The sequence below is a fragment of the Myotis myotis genome, unplaced genomic scaffold, assembly GCF_014108235.1.
Source record: "Myotis myotis isolate mMyoMyo1 unplaced genomic scaffold, mMyoMyo1.p scaffold_m19_p_19, whole genome shotgun sequence".
Classification (NCBI taxonomy): domain Eukaryota; kingdom Metazoa; phylum Chordata; class Mammalia; order Chiroptera; family Vespertilionidae; genus Myotis; species Myotis myotis.
The window spans coordinates 26,162,472-26,190,190 of record NW_023416323.1 but is presented as its reverse complement, the minus strand read 5'-3'; the positions used below and the strand labels follow the sequence as shown (position 1 = coordinate 26,190,190).

The 27,719-nt window shown below is 44.6% G+C and overlaps 1 protein-coding gene across 2 annotated transcripts; it reads left to right on the top strand.

Moving 5' to 3' along the window:
* The first annotated feature begins 3 nt into the window (after positions 1 to 3).
* On the top strand, positions 4 to 27,575 carry COG4 (component of oligomeric golgi complex 4). Of its 2 annotated transcripts, XM_036346961.1 has the most exons (19): positions 4 to 300; positions 2,103 to 2,185; positions 2,892 to 3,006; positions 4,650 to 4,824; positions 6,742 to 6,935; positions 9,126 to 9,231; positions 9,742 to 9,899; positions 10,725 to 10,780; positions 12,676 to 12,809; positions 14,886 to 15,004; positions 15,554 to 15,720; positions 16,444 to 16,609; positions 21,072 to 21,134; positions 23,415 to 23,531; positions 25,414 to 25,506; positions 26,237 to 26,320; positions 26,517 to 26,618; positions 26,724 to 26,852; positions 27,045 to 27,575. In XM_036346961.1, exons 1-19 carry the CDS (start codon positions 142 to 144, stop codon positions 27,177 to 27,179), a joined length of 2,355 nt encoding a protein of 784 aa, XP_036202854.1. In that variant the 5' UTR covers positions 4 to 141; the 3' UTR covers positions 27,180 to 27,575. The 2 variants fall into 2 exon arrangements, with proteins under 2 accessions (XP_036202854.1, XP_036202855.1); XM_036346962.1 differs by lacking the exons at positions 4 to 300; positions 2,892 to 3,006 and having other exon boundaries at positions 2,106 to 2,185.
* Positions 27,576 to 27,719: the final 144 nt, after the last annotated feature.

The following is a 27,719-nucleotide window of genomic DNA, read 5'->3' as shown; positions in this document are numbered from 1 at the left end:
AAGACTAGAACATGAAAAGACTTTTGAAAGTAAACATTTAAAAAAATCAGTTTCTCGGGCACTTCCGTAGGCAGCCCCACACACCCGCGCGCCAACGAGGAGAGGGGCCTCGCGAGGCCGGAAACACGACTGGGCACCAAGATGGCGGACCTCAGTTCCCCTCAGAAGCTCTTAGGGGCGCCTCCGCCGCCTGAGGGAGTGGGAGGAGGCCGTTGCTCCGAAATCTCCACCGAGCTCATTCGCTCCCTGACGGAGCTGCAGGAGCTGGAGGCTGTGTACGAACGGCTCTGCGGCGAGGAGGTGGGAGGGCCGAGCCTTTTTCCTGGAGCATCCAGGGGGAGTGGGCGTAGGAGCCGTCAGTCGGGAAATCTGGGCTGTGGGAAGCTCTCTCCTTGCCGAGGGAAACAGAAAAGCACCTACTGGAGAAGCAGGAATGTCGCTGAGTGGTTCTCGGGACCTGCCATCTCCCTCCACTCAGCCTGATGCCTCAAGCTTGCTCTCCCTGTTATCTGGGCGAACCACCCCACCCCCCATTGATTTCCCTTTAAGACGAGGTGCCTCCTGCTCTCCGCGGGATGCAAGTTAGATTGAGAGTCTGTGCCAATCCGCCTGGTTCTCAAAATTAGAATCAAGGCTTTCTTGCATTCGCTTAACCATGACATGCTTTCACCCTGTTATCGCATTGAAGCCTGCAGTCATTTGCAAAGAAAGGGGAAGCGTTTTAAAACGTCCTCTTGCAGAAAAATGATTGGGGGGGGGCGGGTAATGTTGGCGTTTCATGCAGAGCTGGGTAGAAGCTTGAGGTTTTGGACTAGCGGCTTCCTCTCAGGTGAGGGGCGTGGCCTGGATCCCGCCCGGATCCCTTCCTGCTCGCGGCGTTTCCCCTCCTTTCGGCCTCTCCCTTTCCTGCGGCAACCTGATGCTGTCGGTGCATTTCTGAATGTCAGCCGGGTGCCTGGCCAGTCAAAAGAAAAAAAGATTTAAAGCCCTGATCTAACAATTGAGTAGCTGTTCCCTTAAACCAAACGCGTTTTAAATAAGGCTGCGCACAGAAGGCGGGTCCAGCCCCGGCGGGTAGTGGAGGGAGCGGTCATGGCCATCTCAGTGTGTTCGCGCGCTAGCGTGCACCGGCTCCCGCAGTTTCGGGGAGGTTTTCAGCGAGGCGCGCTGTAGGAAACGTAAGCGCTCTGGACTTCACGTTCCTGAGCTTGCATTCCTCGGGTCAGTCGATTCTTTGGGAGGAAATTAAAGTCAGTCTTGCAGGCGGAACAGCGTTGGTGCTGACTTTGTATGTGATCACTGTCAAGGTGGAATTTCCGTCTCAGTGCTGCTGGACTGTTCTCCCAGACATGCATGGCTGCTAGGAATAGCTGTTATTGAACCACCAGCCGCATAGTTTATGTTTGACACCTCGTTTGGCTCCCACAACAGTCCCATGAGATATGTATTCCTCTTCCTATTTTCCGGGTGAGGAGACTCAAGCATAAGAAGGTTATGCTAGCCCTGACCGGTTTGGCTCAGTGGAGTGTCGGCCTGCGGGCTCAAGGGTCCCAGGTTCGATTCCGGTCAAGGGCATGTACCTTGGTTGCGGGCAAATCCCCGGTGAGGAGTGTGCAGGAGGCAGCTGATCGATGTTTCTAACTCTCTATCCCTCTTCCTTCCTCTCTGTAAAAAAATCAATAAAATATTTAAAAAAAAAAAAAAGGTTACCCTAATTGAGGCAATGCAGGAAGTGGCGTGGCCGAGGGAGAATTACACGCTAGGAAGAGGCTTTTTGTGACTGCCCCTTGGGAAGTTGCGTTGGTGTAGCCATTCTATTTTAAAGGCTTTCCTGTGTTAGGCACTATGCTGCCGACACTGAGTGAAGGTTTGTTTTCGCCTTTGTGTTGTTCATCTGTTAGATGAAGTGAGATATACATAATAATCACTATGCAGTGTGGTTAATTGCAAAAATTAAGTATTGTTTGTTAATATCCTGGGAGAGTGGAGTGAGAGGAAAGAAGACATTTGCAATGGCTTTGATCCTTCCGCTAAGGGGTTGGGTTAGGTAACTTGGGATTCCTTCCGAGCATCCCAATGACAGGACGCTTCTTGTGTTTCAGAAAGCGGTGGAAAGAGAGCTGGACGCGCTTCTGGAACAGCAAAACAGCGTTGAAAGTAAAATGGTCGCCCTCCACCGGATGGGGTGAGTCTCCATCTCCCAGGAGTTACTCTACAGCAGGGTCCACTGGATGCGTTTTGTTTCCTCTCTGTCACAAAATGCCAGTTGAGTGTGAAACAGGAGCATGACCTCAAGGAAAAGTGGACGCTCAAGGGTTTCCACAGTGCCCTTGACCAGCGGTACCAACATTACCGACATCCCTTGGAAACTTGCTGGAAATACAAATTCTAGGGCCCCCACCCCAAGCCCACTGAATCAGAAACTCGGGTGGGGGTTCAGGAATCTGTTTTTCAGTAAGCATACCAAGAGGCTCTGGTGTGTGGCGCAAGTTTGGCAACTGCTGTTGTTACAAACATTGCGTAGTCATAAAAACTGCTCTTTGATCACATCCTCTCCGATTGTTGGCTAACAATTTTATGCTCACTTGGAGAGGGTATAGGGGAGATAGATTGTGATGGGAAAATAAAGAGAGAGAAAAACAGTTGGGAGGATCTGTTCTCCCATTCTTTGTCAGTACCTATTTAAGGGTGTCTTTAAAGTATAGGCCTGAGTTTACAGTAAAACACGCTTGGGGGGAAAACTGTTAGTAGAGTGATTTAAGCTAAGAATTACGGGGAGGTACAAAAGAAGTAGAAAGACCTAGTCTCCATCTGCAAAAAGATTTTTCCCATCTCTTACTACTACCTTCTGCCCCTGTGCATGCACGTGTGCTGACACTGTGGATCTCCAGTCCCAACCTGCAGTTGATTGAAGGTGATGCAAAGCAGCTAGCTGGAATGATCACCTTTACCTGCAGCCTAGCTGAGAATGTGTCCAGCAAAGTTCGTCAGCTTGACCTGGCTAAGGTAATCCCATTCTGGTGTTGATGTTTGAGTTAGTAGAAGACAGTAGAAAAGCCACCACACGAGAAATTAGAGCAGCACTAGCCAATAGAAGCCTAATGTAAGGCGCCAAAACCAGACAACGATGTCATAACAAAAGAAAACAACTCCAGACCAACTGCTCTTATGAACAGAGACAGACATTCTCAACAACATTAGCAAACAGAGTCCAGCAACTATAAAAAGGACCATACTATGTGCAAGTGGGATTTATCTCAGGATTGGAGGGTTGATTTCACGTACGAAAATTAATGTAATATATCAATAGGAAAAGACAAAGTACACATGATCATCTTATAGACTAAAAAAAGTATTTTACAAAATTTAACACCCCTTATCAAAACACTCAAAATATTTAGAATAGAAAGGAACTGCCTCAGCCTGATAAAGGGCATCTGTGAAAAACCAAAGATAATATACTTATTGGTAAAAGACTGGTTTCTTTCCCCCTCAGATTAGAAATAAAACAAAGATGTCACCTCTTGCCGCTTCTCTTCACCATAACACTGGAGGTTCTAGCCAGGGCAATTAGACAAGAAAATGAAATAAAAATGATTCAGATTAGAAAAGAAGATATTTAATACCAACCACATATGGACTTTAAAATTTTCTAGTAGCCATTTTTGAAAAGTAAAACAGAAATAGGTGAAAATCATTTTTGAAATATGTTTTATTTAACTCATTATGTCCATACCATTTAAATATGTAATTTCCATAAAATTATAATCAGATATTTTAAATCCAGTGTATATTTTATACATACACACCTTAATTTGGACTAGCCACATTTCAAGTTCTGTGGTTAGTGGCTTCTGTATTGAACAAAATAGCAGAGTCTATGCTCTTGAACAAATCATTCCCAGCCTTGATTTGCCCTGTGAAATAGTATAAATTTTCCTGATCTGTGTGTTCAGATTCTATAAAAACAACTTACCAGAAAACTAAGCCACATAGCCACCAACTCACATATTAAAGGTTACTTTTAAACATTCTTGCTCATTCTAGTAGAAAATTAGTTTCCACATTTTTCATTTACTTTATAATTTGGTTTACAATGTCACGTTTCAAAAATGTCAAATGTAAGCCAGATATAAACATGGATTATCACCTGGCTGGGTAGCTCAGTTGGTTAGGGCCTTGTCCCATACACTAAGATTGCAGGTTCAATCCCTGATCAGGGTACATACAAGAATCAACCAATGAATGCATAAATAGGTGAAACAATAAATCACCTCTCTCTCTATCTCTATCTCTATCTCTCTCTTCCCCTTCCTCTCTTCCTCTAAAAGTCAGTAGATAAAAATAGAAAAAATAAAAGCTGTTTGCTTGGTGTGAACAGCTTTAAAAAAAAAAAAAAGGAAAGAAAATATGGATTATCCCTGTTCTTGCTTCCATTAGTTGAATGATCTGATCACATAAATTAAATTGCATGATACTTGTCAATGGTCTTGATCATTAGCAATAACAGTTTGTGAGTGGTAGTGTTTTTAATTTCCCAGTGAGAAATGAAAAGGACCTATGGTTAGCCAGATTCAGTCTCTGAATCTATCTTCTGAAGAGATGTTTTTGAAATAGGACATTGTTGCTGAGCACCAAGTCTTTTGCAGAACCGCCTCTATCAAGCTATTCAGAGAGCTGATGATATCTTGGACCTGAAGTTCTGCATGGATGGAGTTCAGACTGCTTTGAGGAATGAAGATTATGAGCAGGCTGCAGCCCACATTCATCGCTACTTGTGCCTGGACAAGTCAGTCATCGAGCTCAGCCGACAGGGGAAAGAAGGTCAGCATCCCAAACTGTTGATTTCTAGTTAACTTATAAGCATCTGTAATCTGAACTAGGCACACTCAAGCAGGAGAAGGGCATCTATTGGTAGGAAATTTTTTTGTTAGGTAATAGACCCTCTATGGGCCTAGATTATCCCAGGGCAGTGTTGTTATTCCTATTTTACGGAAAAGGAATTTGAATGCAGATCTGTTCTCTAGCCAGTGGGTTCTTTCCACTTGCCTACTTAAAAAACTAAATTCTGCCCAGCCAGCGTGGCTCAGTGGTTCAGCATTGACCTATGAACCAGGAGTTCGCAGTTAGATTCCTGGACAGGGCACATGCCCAGGTTGCAGGCTCGATCCCCAGTGGGGAGTACAGGAGGCAGCTGATCAATGATTCTTTCTCATCATTGATGTTTCTCTCTTTCTCTCTTTCCTCTCTCTCTCTCTCTCTCTCTCTCTCTCTCTCCCTTCTCTGAAATCAATAAAAAAGATATATTTTTTTAAATTAAATTCTTAGCCTTGTATTCTGGGTCTTCCATAATCTTGGCTCACCCTTTCTAGCCTTATTTCATGCTATTCATTCATGCATCCATTCATTGTGCAAATATTTATTGAGCTCTAAATGCCAGGGCACATACTAATATAGTTGACCTTTGAACAGCTTGGGGGTTATAGGCGCCAATCTTCCACACCGTTAAAAGTCCTCGTATAATTACAGTACTATTTTAAATACTCCGCAATAGTCGTGGTTGTTTTTTTGGGTTTTTTTGTTGTTGTTTTTTTAAATATATTTTATTGATTTTTTTTACAGAGAGGAAAGGAGAGGGATAGAGAGCTAGAAACATCGATGGGAGAGAAACATCGATCAGCCCCCTCCTGCACACCTCCCACTGGGGATGTGCCCGTAACCAAGGCACATGCCCCTGATCGGAATCGAACCTGGGACCTCTCAGTCCGCAGGCCGATGCTTTATCCACTGAGCCAAACTGGTCAGGGCTCGTGGTTGTTTTTTAATCTTTCTGTTTCTATTTGCTCACTTCATAACCTTTGCCTGAAATGTATGTTCCTTTTATTCAGGTATCAAAATCCAGTCCATCTTTGAAATGGGATGTCACCTTCCTTAGGAAGCCTTTTCTGATTACTTCAAACAGAAATGTGACTTGTGGGCACCTTTATTTATGACAGCTATCATATACTGAATTTATTATAGTTATCTGTACACAAAGCTTCTCTCTTTCACTCAATTATAACTTCAGTGACAATAGGATTATGGCTGATTCATCTTTTAATCATCCACATTACTAGTACAGTATCTTGCACACAGTAAATGCTTAATACATATTTTTTCATATTTTTTAATGAAAAGTTGTTCACAGTCCTGGCCAGTGTTGCTTAGTGGCTAGTGTGTCAGCTGTGGAACTAAAGGGTCATGAGTTCGATTCCCTGTCAAGGGCATGTACCTGGATTGCAGATTCAATCCCTAGCCCAGTTGGGGCACGTGCAGAAGGCAACTAGTCAATGAGTCTCTCTTACATCAATGTTTCTCTCTCTCTCCCTTTCTCCCTTCTATTCTCTCTAAAAAGTCAATGGAGCCTGGCCAGTATGGCTCTGTGGTTGAGCATCTACCTATGCACAGGAGGTCGCTGGTTCAATTCCTGGTTAGGGCACATGCCCAGGTTGCAGGCTCCATCCCCAGTAGAGGGTGTGCAGGAGGCAATCAATTAATGTTGCTATTTCTCTCTCATCGATGTTTCTATCTCTCTCTCTCCCTCTCCCTTTTTCTCTGAAATCAATAAAAACTTTTTTTTTAACGATACTTTAAAAAAAGTCAGTGAAAAAAATATCCTTGGGTGAAGATGAACAAACAAAAAGAAAAGAAAAGTGGTGCACAGACTAAGTGGTATTAATTTTCACTTTCTCCTTTGCACAGGGAGCATGATTGATGCCAACCTGAAATTGCTGCAGGAAGCTGAACAGCGCCTCAAAACCATTGTAACAGAGAAGTTTGCTATTGCCACTAAGGAAGGGGATCTGCCCCAGGTGGAGCGCTTCTTCAAGATCTTTCCACTACTGGGTTTGCATGAAGATGGATTAAGCAAGTTCTCAGAATACCTTTGTAAGCAGGTATGGCCCCTGATTCTTGGCAGGATAATGGCGTGGTTCTCTGCCTACAGATTGGAGCACTGGGGAGATCCAGTGTCAGTGGATAATTTCTTGCCTCTGGATTTGACTCCCCTTTCCTGCTCTTGCAGTAGCCTGGCAGGACTGCATGCATGCATTCATTCACATTTATCTATTTCCAGTCTACTGTGTGCCAGGCCCGGTCTGGACATCTGCTGATGCACATTTATTTCCAACAGACCAAGTGAAAGTATAGGAAAATTAAAATGCAAATTCTCTGACAAGTTGACTCATCCTTTTCAAACTGTCAGCCAGGAACTGGCTTCTTTAAAGAGCATTTTGAGTTGCTGGTTAGTGTTTTTAAGACTTCATAAGTAGGGTTGAGTTTCAAAATAAGCCACAATAGGATGAAGCAGATTAGGTCACTTGGGTTAACTCCTGATAAAGAAGCAAGCGCCAATTAAAGTCTTAGCCCTCTTCCCACACCTCAGATGGAAAGAAGCAAATCCCAGGAGGCATGTGTGCAGAAGCTATTGTTTGTTTATTTATTTATTTGTTTATTTATTTATATTTTTTTAACCCTCACCCAAGGATATGTTTTTATTGATTTGAGAGAGGGAGAGAGAGAGAAACATTGATTAGTTGCCTCTCGTATGCGCCCCCACTGGTGTACAGGATGACATTTCAGCCAACTTAGCCACCTAGCCAGGGCTTGTTTTTTTAAACTATATGTCACAGTGCATCCTGTCCCTCCCCCTGCAATCTTCTGTAAGGAGACACTAATTTGCCATTAAGAAAAATAAGACAGTTCCATATGTGCTGGCACATTTCACTCTCTAACGTATGTGGTTTGTTAAGTTAAACAACAATATGCTACCATTCCTGTTTAAAATGAGGGCCATGGCAATCCTATATAATAAAAGCATAATATGTTAATTAGGCCGGGCATCCTTCTGGACCAGGCCGGTGCTTCGAGGGAAGCTGGGGTCCCAGGTGCCAGAGGGAAGCCGATGTCGGCAGCCGGGGGAAGGAAGGCCTACTCTTGCACAAATTTCGTGCATCAGGCCTCTAGTAAAGATATATGCTTGTATAAGCATGGGATATTTTTGGAAGGGTTAACAGTGATTACCTCTTAAGATGGGAATTAGGGGACAAGAGACATAGGTAAGAGCAAAAGACACTTTTCACCAAACATTCCTTTGTCCCTTTTGAACATTTAAGTATTTATATTTTATCCATTCTAAAAAATTAATTAAAATAAAATACAACTGCTTTATGTTACATTTTTTATTTTTTAAAACTTACTGATTTTAATCCTCACCCAAGTATATGTTTATTGATTTTAGAGGAAGGGAGAGAGAGAGAGAGAGAGAGAGAGAGAGAGAGAGAGAGAGAGAGAGAGAGAGAAAAGAAACAAAAAAACAAACATTGATGTGAGAGAGAAACACCAGTCGGTTGCCTCTTAAACTCACCCCAACCAGGGATCAAACCCACAACCTAGGTATGTCCTCTGACTGGGAATCGATCCACGCTACCTTTTGGTGTACGGGACGATGCTCCAACCAACTGAGCCACGCTGGCCAAGGCTTTCAGTAGTTTGCCATCTGGGACCTCGAAATAGCTTCTACTTTTAATCCTTTAAAAATCCCTTCAGCCCTAACCGGTTTGGCTCAGTGGATAGAGCGTTGGCCTGCTGACTAAAGGGTCTCGGGTTTGATTCCGGTCAAGGGCATGTACCTTGGTTGCGGGCACATCCCCAGGAGGGGATGTGCAGGAGGCAGCTGATCGATGTTTCTCTCTCATCGATGTTTCTAACTCTCTATCCCTCTCCCTCTTCCTCTCTTTAAAAAAGTCAATAAAATATATTTTAAAAAATAAAAATCCCTTCAGCAGTGCCCAGATTCCTTGTCCTGCTCAATAAAACACCATTAATGATAAGTTAGAATTACACTTTCAGATGATTATTGAAATTGGGGGCTCTCTCCCTTGGCTAATGGCAGAACATATTTTCATGCAAGAGAAAAGCATTATTTATACCTCTGAGTTCAAGTTCCTTGTCTTGCCTGAGGCTTAGTCAATCCAGAGTTCTCAGGGGAAACATGGGAAAAAGAAAGTCAATGGGAAATCCTTTTGGGAAACTGAGGCCAGCCTTTGGTCTGAAAAATATATGTGGATTTTCTTTTTTTTTTTCAGGTTGCCAGTAAAGCTGAGGAAAATCTGCTGTTGGTACTAGAGACGGACATGAGTGATCGAAGAGCTGCAATCATCTTTGCAGATACACTCACTCTCCTGTTTGAAGGCAAGCCTATTTCCCCACTCTAGGGAGATGGTAGACATTATCCTAACACCTGCATCCTAGTGTTTCTTCTCTCCCCACTAGCCTAATGCCTTTAATTTAATCCTATAACTTACTGCACACTGGTTTATTGGAGAATTAACTTCCCAATTCAACATCAGGTTAGCAAAAATTATTTTGATCCTCCCTTGCCCTCAAGACCAAACTCTAAGAATAAATTTAACCCTTAAATACATTACTGGGAAGAGAGCAATACTGATTTTTAAAGCTGTTTTGTACAAATTGTCAATATAACGTAGGAAATGTCTGCTGGTGTACCAAGTACAGAGCATATTTCACAGACAAATTTGCTTAGCAAATTCTAGTACTGACAAGAACCGTTTGTATTCATTTGGGGAGGTGAAACAACCAAAAGGGGTTGAGTTAGACCTGGGTCAGCCTTGGCTGGAAGAAAAGAGCTTATTATATGAGAAGAACATTTGGAATCCAACCCTCTTTCTTTCTTCTCTCTAGGGATTGCCCGCATTGTGGAAACTCACCAGCCAATAGTGGAAACATATTACGGGCCAGGGAAACTTTATACCCTGATAAAGTATCTGCAGGTGGAATGTGACAGGCAGGTGGAGAAGGTGGTAAACAAGTTCATCAAGCAGAGGAACTACCACCAGCAGGTGAGCGGGGGAAGCTACAAGAGGCTTGGCATCAGTGTTCACCAGGGACACCAAACGGAATAAACGGGAGGGATGAGGGGGAGAAAAGAGATACGGACAGAAGAAAAATAAAGGCTGAATGCAGGCTGGCCTGCATCTTGCCCATCAGGACTTGAGGTGTTGTCATGATGGTGATGGCCTCAGTACAAGATTGAAGAGGAACTGGAAAAGGCTTCCTAAAAGGAACACAACAGAAACATTGAGCCAGTTCTTTATCACAGAATGTGCAACTGTGCTTTCTAGTGATACAATGAGAGTTTTATTTGTGAAGATTCTATGAAGTGTCAAGTAATATGTCACACATTTCTCCTTAGTTCCCTTAAGTGCTAAAGATAACGATTGCTTTTTCAGAACTTTATTTCTCCATTCCTTTGAGCAGAGAGAGTAAAGAATAGGACTTAGAAATAGTCGTCCTATACACTCTAGAGTAGACAGTAGTCCTTGGGCATACCACTAGCATCACTTTTAAATGCAATAATATGTTGCTGCTAAGGTTCCAGTGCAGATGCAAGAAAAAAGGGTCCTTGAACATTCTGTCTGTCCAATTATGGCAGCCAAGATTGAATGGGGGAATACAGTCAAAAAATAAAAATAAATGCATTAATAGAGGTGAGCATTATCATCTAAATCAAAAAATCTTTGGCTCATCATTCTGAAAGCCTACTTGTGGCGTGTCTGTTAAGCACACTAACCAAACACTCTTGTATGCCAGAAGTTTGGAGTGACCAGCAAAAGGCAGATACAAGGAGGGTGGGGAAGAGCACTCTTATATGTGGTGTTTTGCAGTTCCGGCATGTCCAGAGCAACTTGAGAAATTCTACAACAGAAAAAATAGAACCAAGGTAATAGTCCTCTTTTCTTCAGCCCATAAGTGTTTGGTTTGGCAATCGTGTATCATTCATACACTACTCTGTTACAGTGAGGTCTATGTTTTAAAAATATTTATCTATGACTCTTGGTTTTCTTTAATGGAATATATTCATACAAACAAAAGCACATATATAACCTATATGGTTCATGAAGAATAATAGATCATTACCAGTACTTTTGAAGTCCCCAAGTGACTCTCTTCCACCCCTCTCTCAAAGGCAACTACTGTCCTAAAATTTTAAGCTTTTTAACTTTTCTAATAAAAATAATATATGCTTGTTAAAAGAAAATCCAAACATAAAAATGTATTCATTCAATCAATTTTTTACTGAGTACACATTACATGCCAAGCACTGGGAATATGGCAGTAAGCAAAGTGAGCAAAACAAACCTAATTCTTTCTTTGTGGCATCTCTGGTCTGTATTGTTTACTATATGCCAAACATTGTTCTAAGCACTTAACAAATATTCAATCATTTAATCCAGGCTTTCTCAGCCTCTGTACTATTGGCATTGGGGCTGTGCATTATAGGATATTTAGCAACCCTGACCTTTACCCACTAGCTGCTGGTAACGCCCTCCAATTATGACCATCAAAAATGTCTCCACATGCTACCTAATTTTCTCTGGGGGGTAAAATCACCCTCGGTTGAGGATCGATGATTTAATCCATTAACATTTTTTACAGATAAGGAAACCAAAGCCTAGAGGGTTAAGTGACTTGCCCAAGATCATACAGCTAGAAAGTGTCAGAGCCAAGAAAAGAACCCAAGTAACCTGACTCTAGAGTTCATGCTGTTAACCACTGTGATATGTTAAGTGTAGGGGACAGGAGAATGTGTAATAAAGGGATACAAACTAAGCTGATGAAGCAAGGAAAAATTCCTGAGGCAATGACCTTAGATCTGAGACCTTGAGTTTAATAAGTAGGAATAAGGTGCAGAGTGTTCCACGTAGAGCAGGGAAAGCATGTGCAAAAGGCCCTGTGTGTTTGAAAAGTGAAAGAAGGTCATGGTAGTTGAAGTGCAGAAAGTTGGGGAGAACCTGACGTGAGATGAATCTGAAGAGGTTGTTAGAGTTAGGCCATTCCAGGACTTGTATCCTAAGAGCTATGGAGATCTTAACTATGATATGACCAGATTTATGTCTTGAAAAGATCTCTTGGTCTTCAGTGGAAAATTAGTCAATTTGTGTATATAAACTGAAATAGTGGTTCATCTTCATTTTTTAAAATACACGTATCAGTTATCCTAACACAATTTGTTGAAAGGACTATTCCTTTCCTATTGAATGTTTTTTACACTCTCCCTAGTAATCAGTTGACCATAAATGTGAAGATTTCTGGACTCTCAATTAATCTAACGGTCGATTTTAATGTCAGTACCACACCGTTTTTGAATTCTGTAGCTTTGTAGTAAGTTTTGAATTTGGGAAGTGTGAGTCCTCCGACTTGTTTATCTTAGATTGTTTTGGCTATTCAGATGAGTAGATGAATGGGTGTGGAATAGTTTAATGGTACCCCCCAAAATCTCATCACAGCTAAATAAGAGGTTGGGAAGGTTTGTTTTCTCTCACATGAGGCATAGATCATTTTCACTCAAACTGCTAACAAAAACACACCTCCCAGTCTCTTATTTAGCCCTGGCAGGATTTTAGGGGCCGAGAGACTTGGGTGAAATGTGTAAGTGGAATATGTGGTTGGCAGCGCTCTCTGATTATAGTTGGGTCAGCAGAGCCAGGATGGCCATCTGGCACAGACCTTCTGGACGCAGTGGGGAGGGGATGTTCGGGAGTATGTTTGCCCTGTAGCCATTCTGTCTGAAGGAACCCAGTGTCCTGCTGATTTCTTCTGCTCCATGTGTCTCAGGGAACTGGACCCCATCCTGACTGAAGTTACCCTGATGAACGCCCGCAGTGAGCTGTATTTAAGCTTCCTCAGGAAGAGGATCAGCTCTGATTTTGAGGTGGGGGACTCCATGGCCTCAGAAGAAGTAAAGCAAGGTAAAAGGCATTCCCCATATTCCCTGGGAGGCTGGGGTATGGTTATTGTTGTGCATAGTTAAGCCACAAATCTCTTAATAAGAAGTGACGGGTTTGTTGGCGTCTGGGGGTCTATGGGCAAATTGACTCCCAGGAGAAAAATCTAGACTTAACTGAATTTGGAATTGGACTGGGCCTTTGAAGCCATTTAATTATTTTCCTGTGCTATTTTCCCCACACCATGCTTCCTTACCAGCTTCAGTTTAGGGACTGATGTTTAAATAGGTGATATGCACACATGATAGATGGAGGGAGGGAGGGAGGGAGAGAAGGATGTGGAGAGGGAAGGAGGGAAAGGGAGGGATGTGGAGAGGGAAGGAGGGAGGAAGGGGGAGGGAGGTATGTGGAGAGGGAGGGAAGGGAGGGGAGGGGAGGGAATTTCATGATAGGACTATTCCAGACTGGATTGTAGCAACTGTTGCAAAATTCTATCAAGTTACTAAAAAATAACATTGAGTTGTATACATATAATGGGTTAATTTTATGGTACATACATTACACCTTAATATAGTATTGAAGTACAATATTGAGAAAAGAGTATATCGTATAAAGGAAGAGCATACAAAAAGAGTATATAGTGTAGCTCTAGCTGGTTTGGTTCAGTGGATAGAGCATCGGCCTATGGACTGAAGGGTCCCAGGTTCAATTATGGTCAAGGGCACATGCCTGGGTTGCAAGCTCCATCCCCAGTAGGGGGTGTGCAGGAGGCAGCTGATCAATGATTGTCTCTCATCACTGATGTTTCTCTCTCTCCCTCTCCCTTCTTCTCTAAAATCAATAAAAATATTTCTTTTTAAAAAGAGTATATAGTGTAAAGAAAGGCTTTCACTATATCTCTCAGTACTCTTAGTCACAATTTTTGAAAGGATAAATACATTGAAAAAAGTGTGCCACAGTTCTATTTTATTTATAAATTTACTCCAGGTTTTTAAGAACATTTAATTCCTGCTAGGCAAGTATTACAGAATTCCCCAAACTGGACACTTGAGACCAACCCAGCATTTGCATGATTTGTACCAATAATACATGGCAGAGAAACTAGTTATATGGCCCAGTTGGCATTGCCTTGAATTGGTGTTTAAAGGAGGTTGAATTGGTATTTTGGGCCTTATTTGGAGTTTTGGGGCTCATTATTATTAACTATAACTGTCATTGTTCAGAGCTATGCTGTCCAATGTAGTACCACAGCCACGTGTTAACAATTTAAATTCAATTAAAATGAAATAAAATTTAAAAGTTCAGATTAGTGCCCTTGCTGGTTTGGCCCAATGGATAGAGTGTCCGCCTGTGGACTGGAGGGCCCCAGGTTCGATTCCGACCAAGGACACATGCCTGAGTTATGAACTCGAACCCCAGTAGGGGCGTGCAGGAAGCAGCCAATCAATGATTCTCTCTCATTGATGTTTCTATCTCTCTCTCTCTCCCTTCCTCTCTGAAACCAATAAAAATATATTTTTTAAAAATTTCATATTAGCCACATTTCAATTCTTCAATAGTAGCTACCATATTAGACAACACAGATTAAGAACATTTTTGTCATCACAGAAAATTCACTGGTTTAGAGAATGAGATGTATTATACCCAATATATTTCATTCTTTGCCCTAGAAATTTACATCTTTTGAGTCTTACTATTTCTAAAGAAATAATAAAAAATAAGTAAAAAGGGCTTTGTACAAAAATGTTCACTGTGATCTGCAATCACTCTGATCTCTAATTATCTCTGTTGGCAAATGTTTGTAATAAGTAACCCAGGTGTCTCAATAGAGGAGAGTAGTTTTTAAAAATATAGACTCTACCTGATAAAATATAGTCATTAAAAATAAGTAAGTTAAAAGAAGAAAAAAGCTATGAAGAAACATTGTAAATATTTATAATTTTTAAAGCACAGTACAAAACTATCTATACTGTGATTGTAACCATGTAAATCATGTACAAATTTGGAATAAAGACTAGAAAGGAACCAGCAAAAATGAAAAAGGTTGACCTATTTTCCTTGAGGAAGAAAAGTGAGTGTTCTTTCTTGGCTGTCCCCTAGAGCACCAGAAGTATCTGGACAAACTCCTCAACAATTGCCTGCTGAGCTGCACCATGCAGGAGCTGATTGGCTTGTATATTACCATGGAGGAGTACTTCATGAGGGAGACTGTGAATAAGGTAGGACAGAGGACACATCCCTTGGAAATGGGGCTTCCTGTCCAAGAAGCCAGGCTGAAGGAAATGGCCAAGGCATGTCATATTTCTTGGTCCTGCTTTGAGAATACCCTTGCAGATTGAGAGGCACCACTTTGTATGGTTAGTTGTTATGCTTTGGAATGGTCATGCTCTTCATAGATCCAGGTGGGACTTCTTTCCCAAGGATCAAAAAAGAACACCTCACTCCTCAGGGCGTCTACATGTCCCCGGCCTCCCTGGAGGTATGTGGTGAGGAGTGTTGGGGAAGAAGGGCCTCTCCTGATCTCTTACATCTCAGGTAATGGTTGTCCTCAAGGCAGAGGCCCTAAATACTTAATTTCCTAAGTGATCAATAGGGAAGTGATATCCTTTAATAAGGATATCCATACCAGCTGTTGGCCAGGGTAAACCATGTGGGGAAATTAGGGACAAGGTATAGAAAAGGAAGCAGAGCCAGGGCCTGTTCCAGAACCTTCTTGAACTGTGACATGTAGAACTGGGCCCTTACCGGGTGCTTTGCCTTTTGGGTAGGCTGTGGCTCTGGACACCTATGAGAAGGGCCAGTTGACATCCAGCATGGTGGACGATGTCTTCTACATTGTTAAGAAGTGCATTGGGCGGGCTCTGTCCAGCTCCAGCATCGACTGTCTCTGTGCGATGATCAACCTCGCCACCACAGAGCTGGAGTCGGACTTCAGGTATGGTTGGTGCTGTCTCATTTCTAGGAGGCAGGAAGGTCCTAATTGTGATTCATTTCTGAGGCCCATTTCTTCCTTTTTTCCCTTATAATAGTTTAGTTCTATACAGGATAAACCTCTTACCCATCGCACAACATCCTTGGCTCCAGGCAGCTGAACAGCAGCCAGATATCTTATGGGCCAAGTCAGTGTTCCCGCACTAACTTGGAGAGGTCATTGGCCCTCAGTCCCATGAAAGACAACAGGCAGTTCAGATGAAGGCAGTAGTTGTAATATTTACATAGTTGCCACTATGCTGATTGCCTGCTCTTATTCGGTCCTAAAACAGCCCTGTGAGGTAGGAGCTATTAGCTCTTTTATAGATGAGGAAACTGGGGCTTAAAGAGATTCCATTCCTTGTCAAAGATACCACACCTCATACGTGGTGAAATATAGACTAGAGTCCTAAACTGACAGCCTTTCATTAAGCTGAACTTCTGAGTTTGTTGGAGCTCAGTGGTGATACCTGAGAGCCTCATGGGAAGTTGAGAATTAACTAGTCTTCTCTGGGTGCTCTTGTCATCAGTACCCTAGAGGGGTATTGGCCTCTGACCATGCCTGGCTGCCCAAGGCCTCCTACTGTCATCTCAAGGATTGGTCATACTCTGATGGCTCAGGGTAGGGGGCCCTCTGGTCCTGCTGTCCTGGAGGCCCATCAACCCCTATATGCCGTTCTGCCCCTAGGGGCGTTCTGTGTAACAAGCTGCGGACGGGCTTCCCGGCCACCACCTTGCAGGACATCCAGCGTGGGGTGACGAGTGCCGTGAACATCATGCACAGCAGCCTCCAGCAGGGAAAATTTGACACAAAGGGCATCGAGAGCACTGACGAGGCCAAGCTGTCCTTCCTGGTAGGTAGCCCCACCCGCCGGGAGCTGGTTGGTTTATCTCAAGAGGTAAAACTATGACGTGTAAGCTACAGTATAACCTTCAGCTGGAGACTTTCCCTCTAGTGTCTCTGTAGAAGGAAAACTCCTTTAAGGACAGCTCATCTTAGAAGGTTCTGAAACCATGTCTTACCCAGGGGCCTATTCTGGGGAGCCTGAGCCAGGACAGGCACTGTGTCCTGCCTGCAGTCTGGGTGCTCAGCTTTCTGGAGTGCCCATCCACAAGCGCACTGCCCCACTGTTCAGGGGCTCCACTTAGAGCCTGGCTTGCATTTGCCACAGGGCCAGCTGGAGCATGTGCCAAGCCTCCAGCCGGCTCCTCTGAGGACAGTCCCCCAACACGGATGGGATGGGTGCCAATCCTTCGAGCCTACCAGGACTGCTTTTCTAGCACACTTCTTAGGCTTTCAGTGTCCTCAGAAATGTGACCTTAGTGAAGCCCGTAGCCTCCCAGAATGACAGATGTGATGAAGCAGTGAGTCTTCAGTTGTGTGACAGCTGGCGAAGGAGAAACGTGGAAAGATGAAAGGATTTATACCGCACCTACTGTGTAATGAGCCAGAAAGCACAAATGAGTCCTGAGCTCACATCCAGACTTGTCTGGCACTTGCTGTCTTGGCATGAGTGGAACAGCACTGTGGAGGTCACTTTGCTCCACCCTTACATTGGCCAGACTCTCGTCTTCTTGGACCCTGAGGGTCAGAGGTTGGAGGAAACATCCAATAGCAGAGCTCTCAATCAGCACACAGATAGGGACGATGAACACCCTTGGGTTAGATGTAAAAGTGTATGTGTGTATTTTTTTCTGGAAGCAGGGACCTTAGCTTTTCAGATTCTTAACTTTCAAAAGAGTTCAGAGCTGTTACTTTCTCAGACAGAAACCTAAACATGCTAATACCTACCTGTCTCTGTACAAGGGAACCCATAGTACTAGTCCTCAGATAGATGTGGAGGCTCTTTAGGCAGCCCCACTCTCTTCCTGTCATTGAAAATATGTTCCCTGGGCATGGGTTCTGTCGATCTGGAATGTCATGGTTACCTCTGAGTATGGTGCCTTTGGAGAACTTTGCCAAAATGTCTGGCAGCCAGTTTCATATGATCATGGATTGACTTAAATTTTCATTTTGTTTACATTCCATTTCATTTTTTACAGAACTTATTCTTTCATTTCTCTGCTCAGAAACGACTCCTTGCTACCTACCTCAGCAAAGCTAGTCACCTTTGCCGGCTGGTTTGTTGAAGGCCCTCTGAATCTCACCCATCCTGCCCCTCCCGTCCTACTTTCCCCACTCAGCTCCACAGGCCCCATTAGGCTAAAGGCTGTGCGTTTGTGCCTTGGCTGCTCCCGTTCAGACAGTTCATTATTTGAGGGCCCAGAAAATAAGGCCAATAAGAAGGGTGATGCTGGATCGCTCTAGCTCAGTTGTTAGAATGTCGTCCTGATTTGCCAAGGTTGCAGATTTGATTCCCGATACAAAAATCAGTCAATCAATGCATAAATAAGTGGGACAACAAATCAATGTTCTCTCTCTCTCTCTCTCTCTCTCTCTCTCTCTCTCTCTCTCCCTCCCTCCCCCTCCCCCTCCCTCCCTTTCTCTCTCTCAAAAAAAATAAGTTTAAAAAAAAGAAGTGATTCTGAATGCTTGGTAATAGGATTCTAGTTTTTCTGACACCAGGTACTTAAAATGTCACCATTCCCACCGCAGGGCCTATGTCTTATGTCACCTTGATTCATTTGGTTGTCAAGATGAAATCCCCAACGGTGCTGACAGATCATTCACCATGAGCTGGGATAAGCCCAGTGAGTCCTTGCTTACAAGGGCTGTCGGTATAAGAAAATTTTAAAATCAATACCATTTGAACCCAAATCCATTTTCCCCTCATGACAGATTATTCTTGGTGCCCTTAAGTGTCTTAGAAACATTTATGTCGTCTTAATCCTTGAGCGGTCATAACAGTGCAGTGAATTCCCTGGAACTGGTGATGTTAGCAGCCTTGTGTGTGGCATGCTAATGTAAGGCCTTACGTGTCATCCATCTCAGTGGAAGCAGCCTCAGCACTGTCAGCAGCGTGACCTTTCAGTACTGGCTGCAGGACACTGATGAGGGGAGCATTCTCAGGAGACAAGAGGGGTGGCCTACCCTCAACCTCCTGAGGTTCTGGGAGTCTTCTTCTACCTTGAAATCCCGAGAGACCTTGGTTAAAACACATAGTGCCAAGAAGGTGAGCAAACATATTAAGAACAGTATGCCATATATGCCAGGTCCCTTGAAACAGCAAGCATGGACCGGCTCCTGGCACACAACAATGCTATATAACAAACCATCCCCAAACTCAGTGGCTCAAAACATCCATTTAGGCCTAACCGGTTTGGCTCAGTGGACAGAGCGTCGGCCTGCGGACTGAAGGGTCCTGGGTTCGATTCCAGTCGGGGGCATGTACCTAGGCTGCAGGCACATCCCTTGGCGGGGGGGGGGGGGGGTGTGCAGAGACGGCTGATTGATGTTTCTCATCGATGTTTCTGACTTTCTATCCCTCTCCCTTCCTCTCTGTAAAAAATCAATAAAATATATTAAAAACACACACACACACACACACACAAAAGAAAGAAAGAAATCCTGAAGCTCCCAACTCATCTCTTGAAAACTGGTTCCTCTCTACATCACCTTTGCCTTCCTGGTCATGCCGCCAGCACACCAGTTCAAAGGCTGTGTGATCCTCTCAAATTTTAATCGCTGCCCCACACAGCCTTTAGGCTAGTATTCCCAGCCCACAGCTGTGCTCATGTGCCATTCACCTGCTTTAAATTATCCTTAGTGTCACCCCATTGTCCACAGGACAGCAGAGCACCCAAGTGCCAGTCTGACTTTATCCACCTATTACCTTTTCCTGCACTTGTCTGTGCACTGACTCTGCTGATCCCTAAATACCTTTTGGAGTTTTCTGCCACTCTGCATTTGCTTATGTTATTTCCTCTCCATTCACTCATTCAACAAATATTTATTGAGAAACTTCAGGCACTAGAGCTGAAGTTCTAGAGCTGCATTGCTCAATATGGTAGCTCCTAACCACATGTGGCTATTTAAATATAAATTTTAAGGGTACAGGGGGATAAATGGTGATGAAAAAAATAAAATGAATTTTTTTTGCTTTTTCTTGTAAATTTAACTTTTAAAATCCATTTCCTGAGTTGCACTAGCCACATTTCTAGTGCTCAATAGCCACACATGGCTAGAGGCTACCATACTGGACGGTTCAGATTTCTAATATTTCCATCATCAGGAAAGTTACGTTGCACGGTTTTCTACTAGAGACACAGTGGTAAAGAAGACAGACAAGATCCCTGTCTTCAGGGAGCTGTCATTCTAGTGAGAAAGGCAGGCAAGAAACAAACATTATCGGGTCATCCTAAGTACCATTAAGAAGATACAGAACTGGACAGGGGGCTGGTGGGGGTGGAGTAATGTACTCACCATCATCTCCTGTTAGTTATGTTCCAGCCTTTTAAATTCAGCTCAGTTAACAACTCTGCCATGGAGCTTTCCTTGAAGAGATCAGACCAAAACGTTTGTTCTTTCCTCAAAATGGCACAGCAGTTTGTGCCTTAATCATCACTTTGACACATGCTGGTTTATATGATGGCATTTCTGCACCTCTCTTAAGAGCCCACTGAACTGTGAGAGAAGGCGTCCTCGGCTCCTATCCTGGCCCTAGCTCTGTGGTCTGTCACTCTCTCAGCTCCTCTCTCTTTACCATGCTTTCTTTTTCTTTCAGAGTTCATCACTACCTGACATTATAAAATACATATATTTATTATCAAACTTCCCTTCTGGAATATAGATTCTATGAGGGAGTGAATTTTGTCCGTTTTGTTAACTGCTTTCTCCCTGGTGCCTAGGACAGTTTCTGGCAGGTAGCCAGTGCTAGGTAAATATTTGCTGAGTGAATTCTGGACTAGCCTTGGTGAGTCATTTCATCTTCTGAGGAGTTCTGTTCCTCTCTCTGAGCTGGCTTGATAATACTTGTTTTGAGAGGGTATTTGTATGAGAAAGTGCCTCCTGGGTGCCAGGGCTCAGGAAGGATTTCTTTAATGAGTGTCAGCCTTTGCATCACTGATCTGGACCTGGAGGTTCGAAGCCTCAGGATATCTCCCAGGCCTGTGTGCCTAAACGTGGAGAAAAAAAGACCTGAAACCTTGGGTCACTGCCTCTGAAGTCAGGTTGGCTTTGTTGCCTTGGTGTCAGGACCAGGAGAAAGAGCAAGCTGGCTCACTGTTCTGCCCAACCTGAGAGCTGAGGGCCCTGCCTGATGACAGTCCTCAGCCCTCATCTGAGCCTCAGGAGTGCAGCTGTCAGCCAGTCTGGCGCTGGAGTGGGTACAGACACCAGGGGGCAGGAAGTCACATTCTTCTGTCCTCATCTCCCAGGTGACTCTGAACAACGTGGAAATCTGCAGTGAAAACATCTCTACTCTGAAGAAGACGCTGGAGGTACAGAGGAAATTACCTACTGCTTTGAGCCACTGCAGTCCCCAGGAGGGAGCCCTGGGCACTCCTCCTGGTGGGACTGTGGCAAACAGCACTGAGCCAGTCTCTCCTTCAGAGCACAGGAGGGGTTCACTAGTGTGTGACCGTAGGAAGAGCTCTGGCCCAAGATCTGGAAGATCAGAATTCAGATTAGATCTTCCAGCACATACTTAGCATGTGACCTTGGACAAGTGTCTTAACTCGCAAAGCTTTAGTTCTCTCATCTATTGAATGTTGCCCTACTTTGGGTTTGTTGGGTGGCATAACAAAAACCATGATTGAAAACACTATAAACGTGATAAAGCCCTCTATAAATGTGAGAGACTGAGATGAGATAGAGTCACCAAGCCTTGTACAAAGCTGGTCGCTGTTATCATTTTTTAAAGGAAGGCTGCATAGTATAGTGAAAATTCTTTGCACTTGGAAGTCAGATACCCCTGAGTTCAAATCTCCACTTGACCACTGACCCGTGGTGCAGCCTCAGGCAAGTTCTGTTCCCTCCCTGAGCCTCAGTTTCCTCATTTGTAAAACAGGGAGAGTGATCTCTGCCCCCCAGGGTGGTTGTGAGAATTGAACAAGGTAATGTAAGCACCTCCTATGTGAGAGGGATGCAATAAGAGTAAATTGTATTAATAGTTACAAATAACAGCATGGAGCAGTCACCGTGTCAGAGGACAAGGGGCCAACTCTGCCTCTGGGGAAGGAGGGAGGCCAAGGTCCTCCTCCCTCGTGCACTTGTACTCAGCTCTGCTGCAGAAGCACAGGGCCCCACACGCACAGGGCTGGGCAGACTGAGGCGGCTGGGGCCAGCCCACAGGGAAGAGGGCCCAGTAGCTGATGAGGTTTCTGAGCAGCTCAGGGAGAACAGTCAGATGGGAGTTTTCAGTAGTACTGTAAACTGGGCTAGATGATGAATGTATCCCAAAGGGGGCTTTAGAATTGGGTAAAATGAGAGTGATACCAAGTACCAATAGCATAGTGTCTATCACACTGTATGTATTCTACAAGGTAACTGTCGTCATTATTTCTGAGTCACGGCGCCTTATATTCCTGACTTCATCTTTCACTTAGTCTGTTGGATTTTGAAATAAAATTTTAGGAAATGTTAGGCATTCAGAACTGAACTGATAGAATTAGCCAAGTGAAAGAAAAAAGGATAGCAAAAATCTAAAAGCAATTCCCGTAAATCCTACCCCCTTTGGATTTGCATTTCACATGTGTCCTTAATCCATGAGGTCAGGCGGCATGGTGTCCATCTTACAGATGAGGTTAAAGAGCTAACAGTAAAGCTTGGAGCTGCTGTAGGAATGCGGGGCCTCTGCCCTCTAGATCAGTCCCTTTACGACTCTCCCTCAATGCTGCGCCTGCTGTCGCCAAAGCAGCACAGGCTTTCTAAGGAGGCTGCAAGCCATGTGGGCAGCTGCAAACCCAGACATGGTGAGCTTCAAGCAGCTCCCCCTGTGAGTGCTGTGCACCTGGGCTGTAGTGCGGGAGTCGGAACAAGTGCTTTGAAGCCAGAATTCCCACCTGGAATCCCAGCTCTTCACCTGACTGCTGTGTGGCTTTAGTTATAACTTCTCTGTGCCCCAGTTTCCTCATCTGTGTAACAGGGATAATAGTACCTACTTCATAAGATAGATGCTTTAATAAAAATAAAATGCTTAGAACAAGGTAAGCCAGTTAAATCCTAGCTATGTTCATGACAATCTCCCTTGGGCTGCCAGACTATAATATTTTAAAATTAGAAATATAACAACAGCTAATATGTCCTTAGTGCCTACACTGTGCCAGGCATTGGGCTAAGCACTTTGTGCATCATTTCATCCAATTCTCACAACCACCAAGGAAGCAGGATTTGTGTTCTTATTTTATAGACAGTGAAATTGAAGTTCAGAAACTAAATCACCTGACCAAGGTCACTCAACTTAATAGGTGGCTAAGCCAGGAATTGAACCTAGGAATGTCTGTCTCTAAAGGTATGAACAGATGTCTGGTTTTTGTGTTTCTTATTCACATCCCTTAACACTGGTACCCCCAGATTACAAAGGGGGAAGTGGGAGCCAAGTGGCTAGCCACCAGGATAGAATCTAGGTTTCTGAAACGCACTCAGGACTCGTGCCTAGGATCGGCCTTAGCTGTGTCCAGAGAAGGCTAGAGCAGGAGAAATGGCTGTTGCATGTTGCCGCCCTCCCTACTGCCTGTGGCCCTCGCTCAGAAGCCTGAAAACTGGGTGTTCTCTCCTAGAGTGACTGTACCAAGCTGTTCAGCCAGGGCATTGGTGGGGAGCAGGCCCAGGCCAAGTTTGACAGCTGCCTTTCTGACTTGGCCGCCGTGTCCAGCAAATTCAAAGATCTCTTACAGGTAAGCCCCAGGTTCAGCTACTGGCTGAATCCTCTGCCTGTGTTGCTTGGAGAAGATTGTTACTGCCTTACCGTGGGCTCTGTGTATAAAGAAACAGGAAGGACGGGTGAGGAAATAGCATGCAAGCCGCTGAATGTATGCAATCCCTTGAGACTAAAGGCCCCGTTGGTCTTTCAGTGACGCAACTGTCACATTGACAAGCTAGCATTCTGGCCTAGAATCTGCACTTGGCCCCACTGTGCCAAGAGCCCTCAGAAAGGTGCTCTGAGGAATGGAACCACATGGTTACTTAGACCCACTGCTTGGCCTTAGTCACAGGTGCTGCCTAGTACTGGGCACTCATATCGCTTCCTTTCTTTTTTTTAAATAAAATAAAAATTTTTATTGATTTTAGAGATGGTGGGCAGGGAGAGAGAGAGAGAGAGAGAGAGAGAGAAACATCAATGAAAGAAATACCGATTGGCCTACTGGGGATGGAGCCCGCAACCCAGGCATGTGCCCTGACCAGAATCAAACCGGCAACCTCTTTGTGTATAGGGCGACACTCAACCAACTGAGCCACACCAGCCAGGGCCAGAAATCTCTTCTTTTGAGAGTGTACACCAAGCATGTCAAACTCATGGCCTGCGGGCCCCATGTGGCTCACAATGAATATTTTTATGGTCCAGCCATTATAACGGTATGTAAGAAACATTTCAATAACAATTTGTAACTTAATTTTTACAAAATCCTGTTATACGTAATTATTAATACCGAATTACAGCCCTAACCAGTTTGGCTCAGTGGATAGAGCGTCGGCCTGCGGACTGAAGGGTCCCAGGTTTGATTCCAGTCAAGGGCACGTAGCTTGGTTGCGGGCACATCCCCAGTGGGGAGGCAGCTGATCGATGTTTCTCTCTCATCGTTGTTTCTAACTCTCTATTCCTCTCCCTTCCTCTCTTTAAAAAAAATCAATAAAATATATTTCTAAAAAAATACAGAATTACAACGTTTGCTAATGACTGATTATTATAATCATGTCATTACATTTACACACCTTACTCGCAGGTGCACCATTTCCTCCACTAATACTAGCAGCAAATATTTTAGCAGCTGATTGCCCCGTCATTAGTCTTGTACTAACTTGTTTGGTGTGCGCAACAGGAAATATTTTGCTTGCAAAGAACAAGAAAAATAGGTTTATTTGCATTACACGTATTAATTTGTGCAGTTATTCAGTGTCTGATAAGTTAATGTTCAAGAAAAAATATTAATTTTTATTAAAATGTTCTATTATTTTATGTTAACGATTACTCATTTACTTCAGCCCTTTGTATTCAGCATGTCTCTATCAAAATAAACCTACATTTTTATGACAATTGAAGCTTTTGTTTTTTGGCGGCCCACATAAACTTAAGCCTTGTTTATTTGGACTGTGTTAGCCTTTGAGTTTGACATGCTTGTTGTACACACCATCCTCTAGGCCAGCGGTTCTCAACCTGTAGGTTGCGACCCCTTTGGCAGTCAAACGACACTTTCACAGGTGTCGCCTAAGACCATCCTGCATATCAGATATTTACGATTCATAACAGTAGCAACATTACAGTTATGAAGTAGCAACGAAAATAATTTTATGGTTGGGTCACATGAGGAACTGTATTTAAAGGGCCAGAAGGTTGAGAACCACTGCTCTAGGCCTTATCTCTGGCCTGGACCTGAATTGGCACAGATCTGGAAAGGCCAGAACTGGTGTTCCTGGCCTCTTTTGTCAGCATTATCTGTTACACTTCAAACAAGGCCTGCAGATAGTCTCAGAGCTGGAAGAATGCCCTGGCAGTCGAGGATGGAGCTGGAGAAAGGAAAGGAGTAGGTGCCTTCTGGGTCTGATACTTGTACTTTGCAGGAAGGGCTGACAGAGCTAAACAACACAGCAATCAAGCCACAGGTGCAGCCCTGGATCAACACCTTTCTCTCTGTTTCCCACAACATTGAGGAGGTAAGTCTGACCACAGGAGCCTCTTGTTCCCCTCCCCCCAGCTGGAGGGCAGTGGAACTGTCTAAACAGACTAGTCTAGTCCTCACACTCTTCTCAGGCCCACTTCCCTCACCCCCATAGCCTAGGTTCCTCCCAGGAAACAGGCTGTTCCTGTAGTAAGAAGGGCTCAGAAAAACATTTAAAGGGCGTTTGCCTTGACCTGACATATCCTCTTACTGATGCTCTTTTTTCTTTTTCTAACCTAAGGATATTATTCCTGTAGGACAGGGGTGGGGAATCTTATTTCTGCCAAGGGCCATTGGGATATTTATAACTTCATTTGTGGGCCATACAGAATTATCCACTTAAAAATTAGCCTGCTATATTTGGTCAAGCATTTAATTAACTCACCCCTAATGCCTTAGCAAGACCAGATTAAATGATTTCTCAAGCCTTATAGGGCCTGCAGGCCAGACATTCTCCACCCACCCCTGCAAGAGTAAGATGCCAGGAGCTTTACCATACTGTGTGGGCCATGGCTATAGGCCAGGGCCATTTGCCAGTGGGAAGTGTGGTGCAGAAGTAGCAGCAGTCACTTCCTGCTGTGATGTCCAAGGTGGTTTTAAGGTGGATGAGTCAAAAGCTACCAGGGAAGAAGAACCTCTTCTGTTAGAAGGGTAGAAGTGGGTGGGTGGGTTAAATGGTTCTTCTTGGAGAAGCCCCAGTGACCCATCTTGCTTCCTAACAATAGGAAGAATTCAATGACTATGAGGCCAATGACCCTTGGGTGCAACAGTTTATCCTTAACCTGGAGCAGCAAATGGCAGAGTTTAAGGTGAGCAGGGGTCCTAGCAACCAGCTTATGGAAATACCAACAACTGCCCAAATCAGCAGGCTGAAAGCCCCCCCAAGTCCCAGCCTGTAGAAACACTCCTTGATGGCCTCATGTGACTGTCCCTACCCCCAAAAAACCCCACTGTGTAGGCAGAGGGATGGGGGGGCTCCCGCTGATGTCTGGCCTCTGTGTGTAGGCCGGCCTGTCTCCAGTCATCTATGACAATCTGACCAGCCTCATGACCAGCTTTGTTGCAGTCGAATTGGAGAGAGTGGTGCTGAAATCCACCTTCAACCGGGTAAGGTCAAGGGAGCACGGGTCCCCAGCTCTGTTTCTCCTTTGAAGAAGATGGGGCCTGTCATTTGCATCCTTGAACAGTGACTGGGCTTATGTTCCCCTGCAGCTGGGCGGTCTGCAGTTTGACAAGGAGCTGAGGTCACTCATTGCCTACCTTACCACGGTGACCACCTGGACCATCCGAGACAAGTTTGCCCGGCTCTCCCAGATGGCTACAATCCTCAATCTGGAGCGGGTATGTGGGGTCCCCTCAGCCTAACCAGGGAAAGGTGTCTGACCACATTTGGATGCCAGCCACTCCACCAAAACGCCAGCAGCCCAGCCCTGCCAGGCACCTTCTTCCTGGGCTCCACTGTTCTGAACCTGGTGGAGCCGAGGCCTTCCTCAGGAAAGCCCCCTCCTGGCTGACTTGGCTGTTCTCCCACAGGTGACTGAGATTCTGGATTACTGGGGCGCCAACTCCGGCCCGCTGACATGGCGCCTCACCCCCGCTGAAGTGCGCCAGGTGCTGGCTCTACGCATAGACTTCCGCAATGAGGACATCAAGAGGCTGCGCCTGTAGCCCCAAGTGAGCCCACCTGGCCTCTCACACCAAGTGGCCATAGCCAAGGAGCTGAGCAAGGCAGTCTGGCGTGAGGAGAGCTCGGACGGCCCAGACTGTTCCACCATTGGCAGCAGAGAAACAAGGCACCGACTCACTCCACACTCTGCACTCAGACCGAGCTTTGGGAGTAGCCTCTCCTCACCAAGGGGCAGGTCTCCCTGGGCTCCTAATTGGTGGGCAAGTCAGCGCAGGCCAGCCTTCTCCAAGGTGGTCATGCTTCCCCCTGGACACTGCAGCAAACGGACTGCCAGCCCTAAAGGATGTGGGTGCATCTGGGGACCTAGAGAACTAGGTTTACTCCGAGAAGAGGGTGTGATACTATGTCCACTCCGATTAAAGAGACTCCTTGGAGAAGTGCCAGTGTGCTGTTTTCAGGGAGGGCTGGGTGCTACAGGACAAGACAGGTGTACCAGTTGCACTGAAATGTGAAGGCAAAAGCCTACAGCCTCAGCCTCCTCCCACAGCCAGAGTGGCACACAGCCCCTGCCAGGACCTACT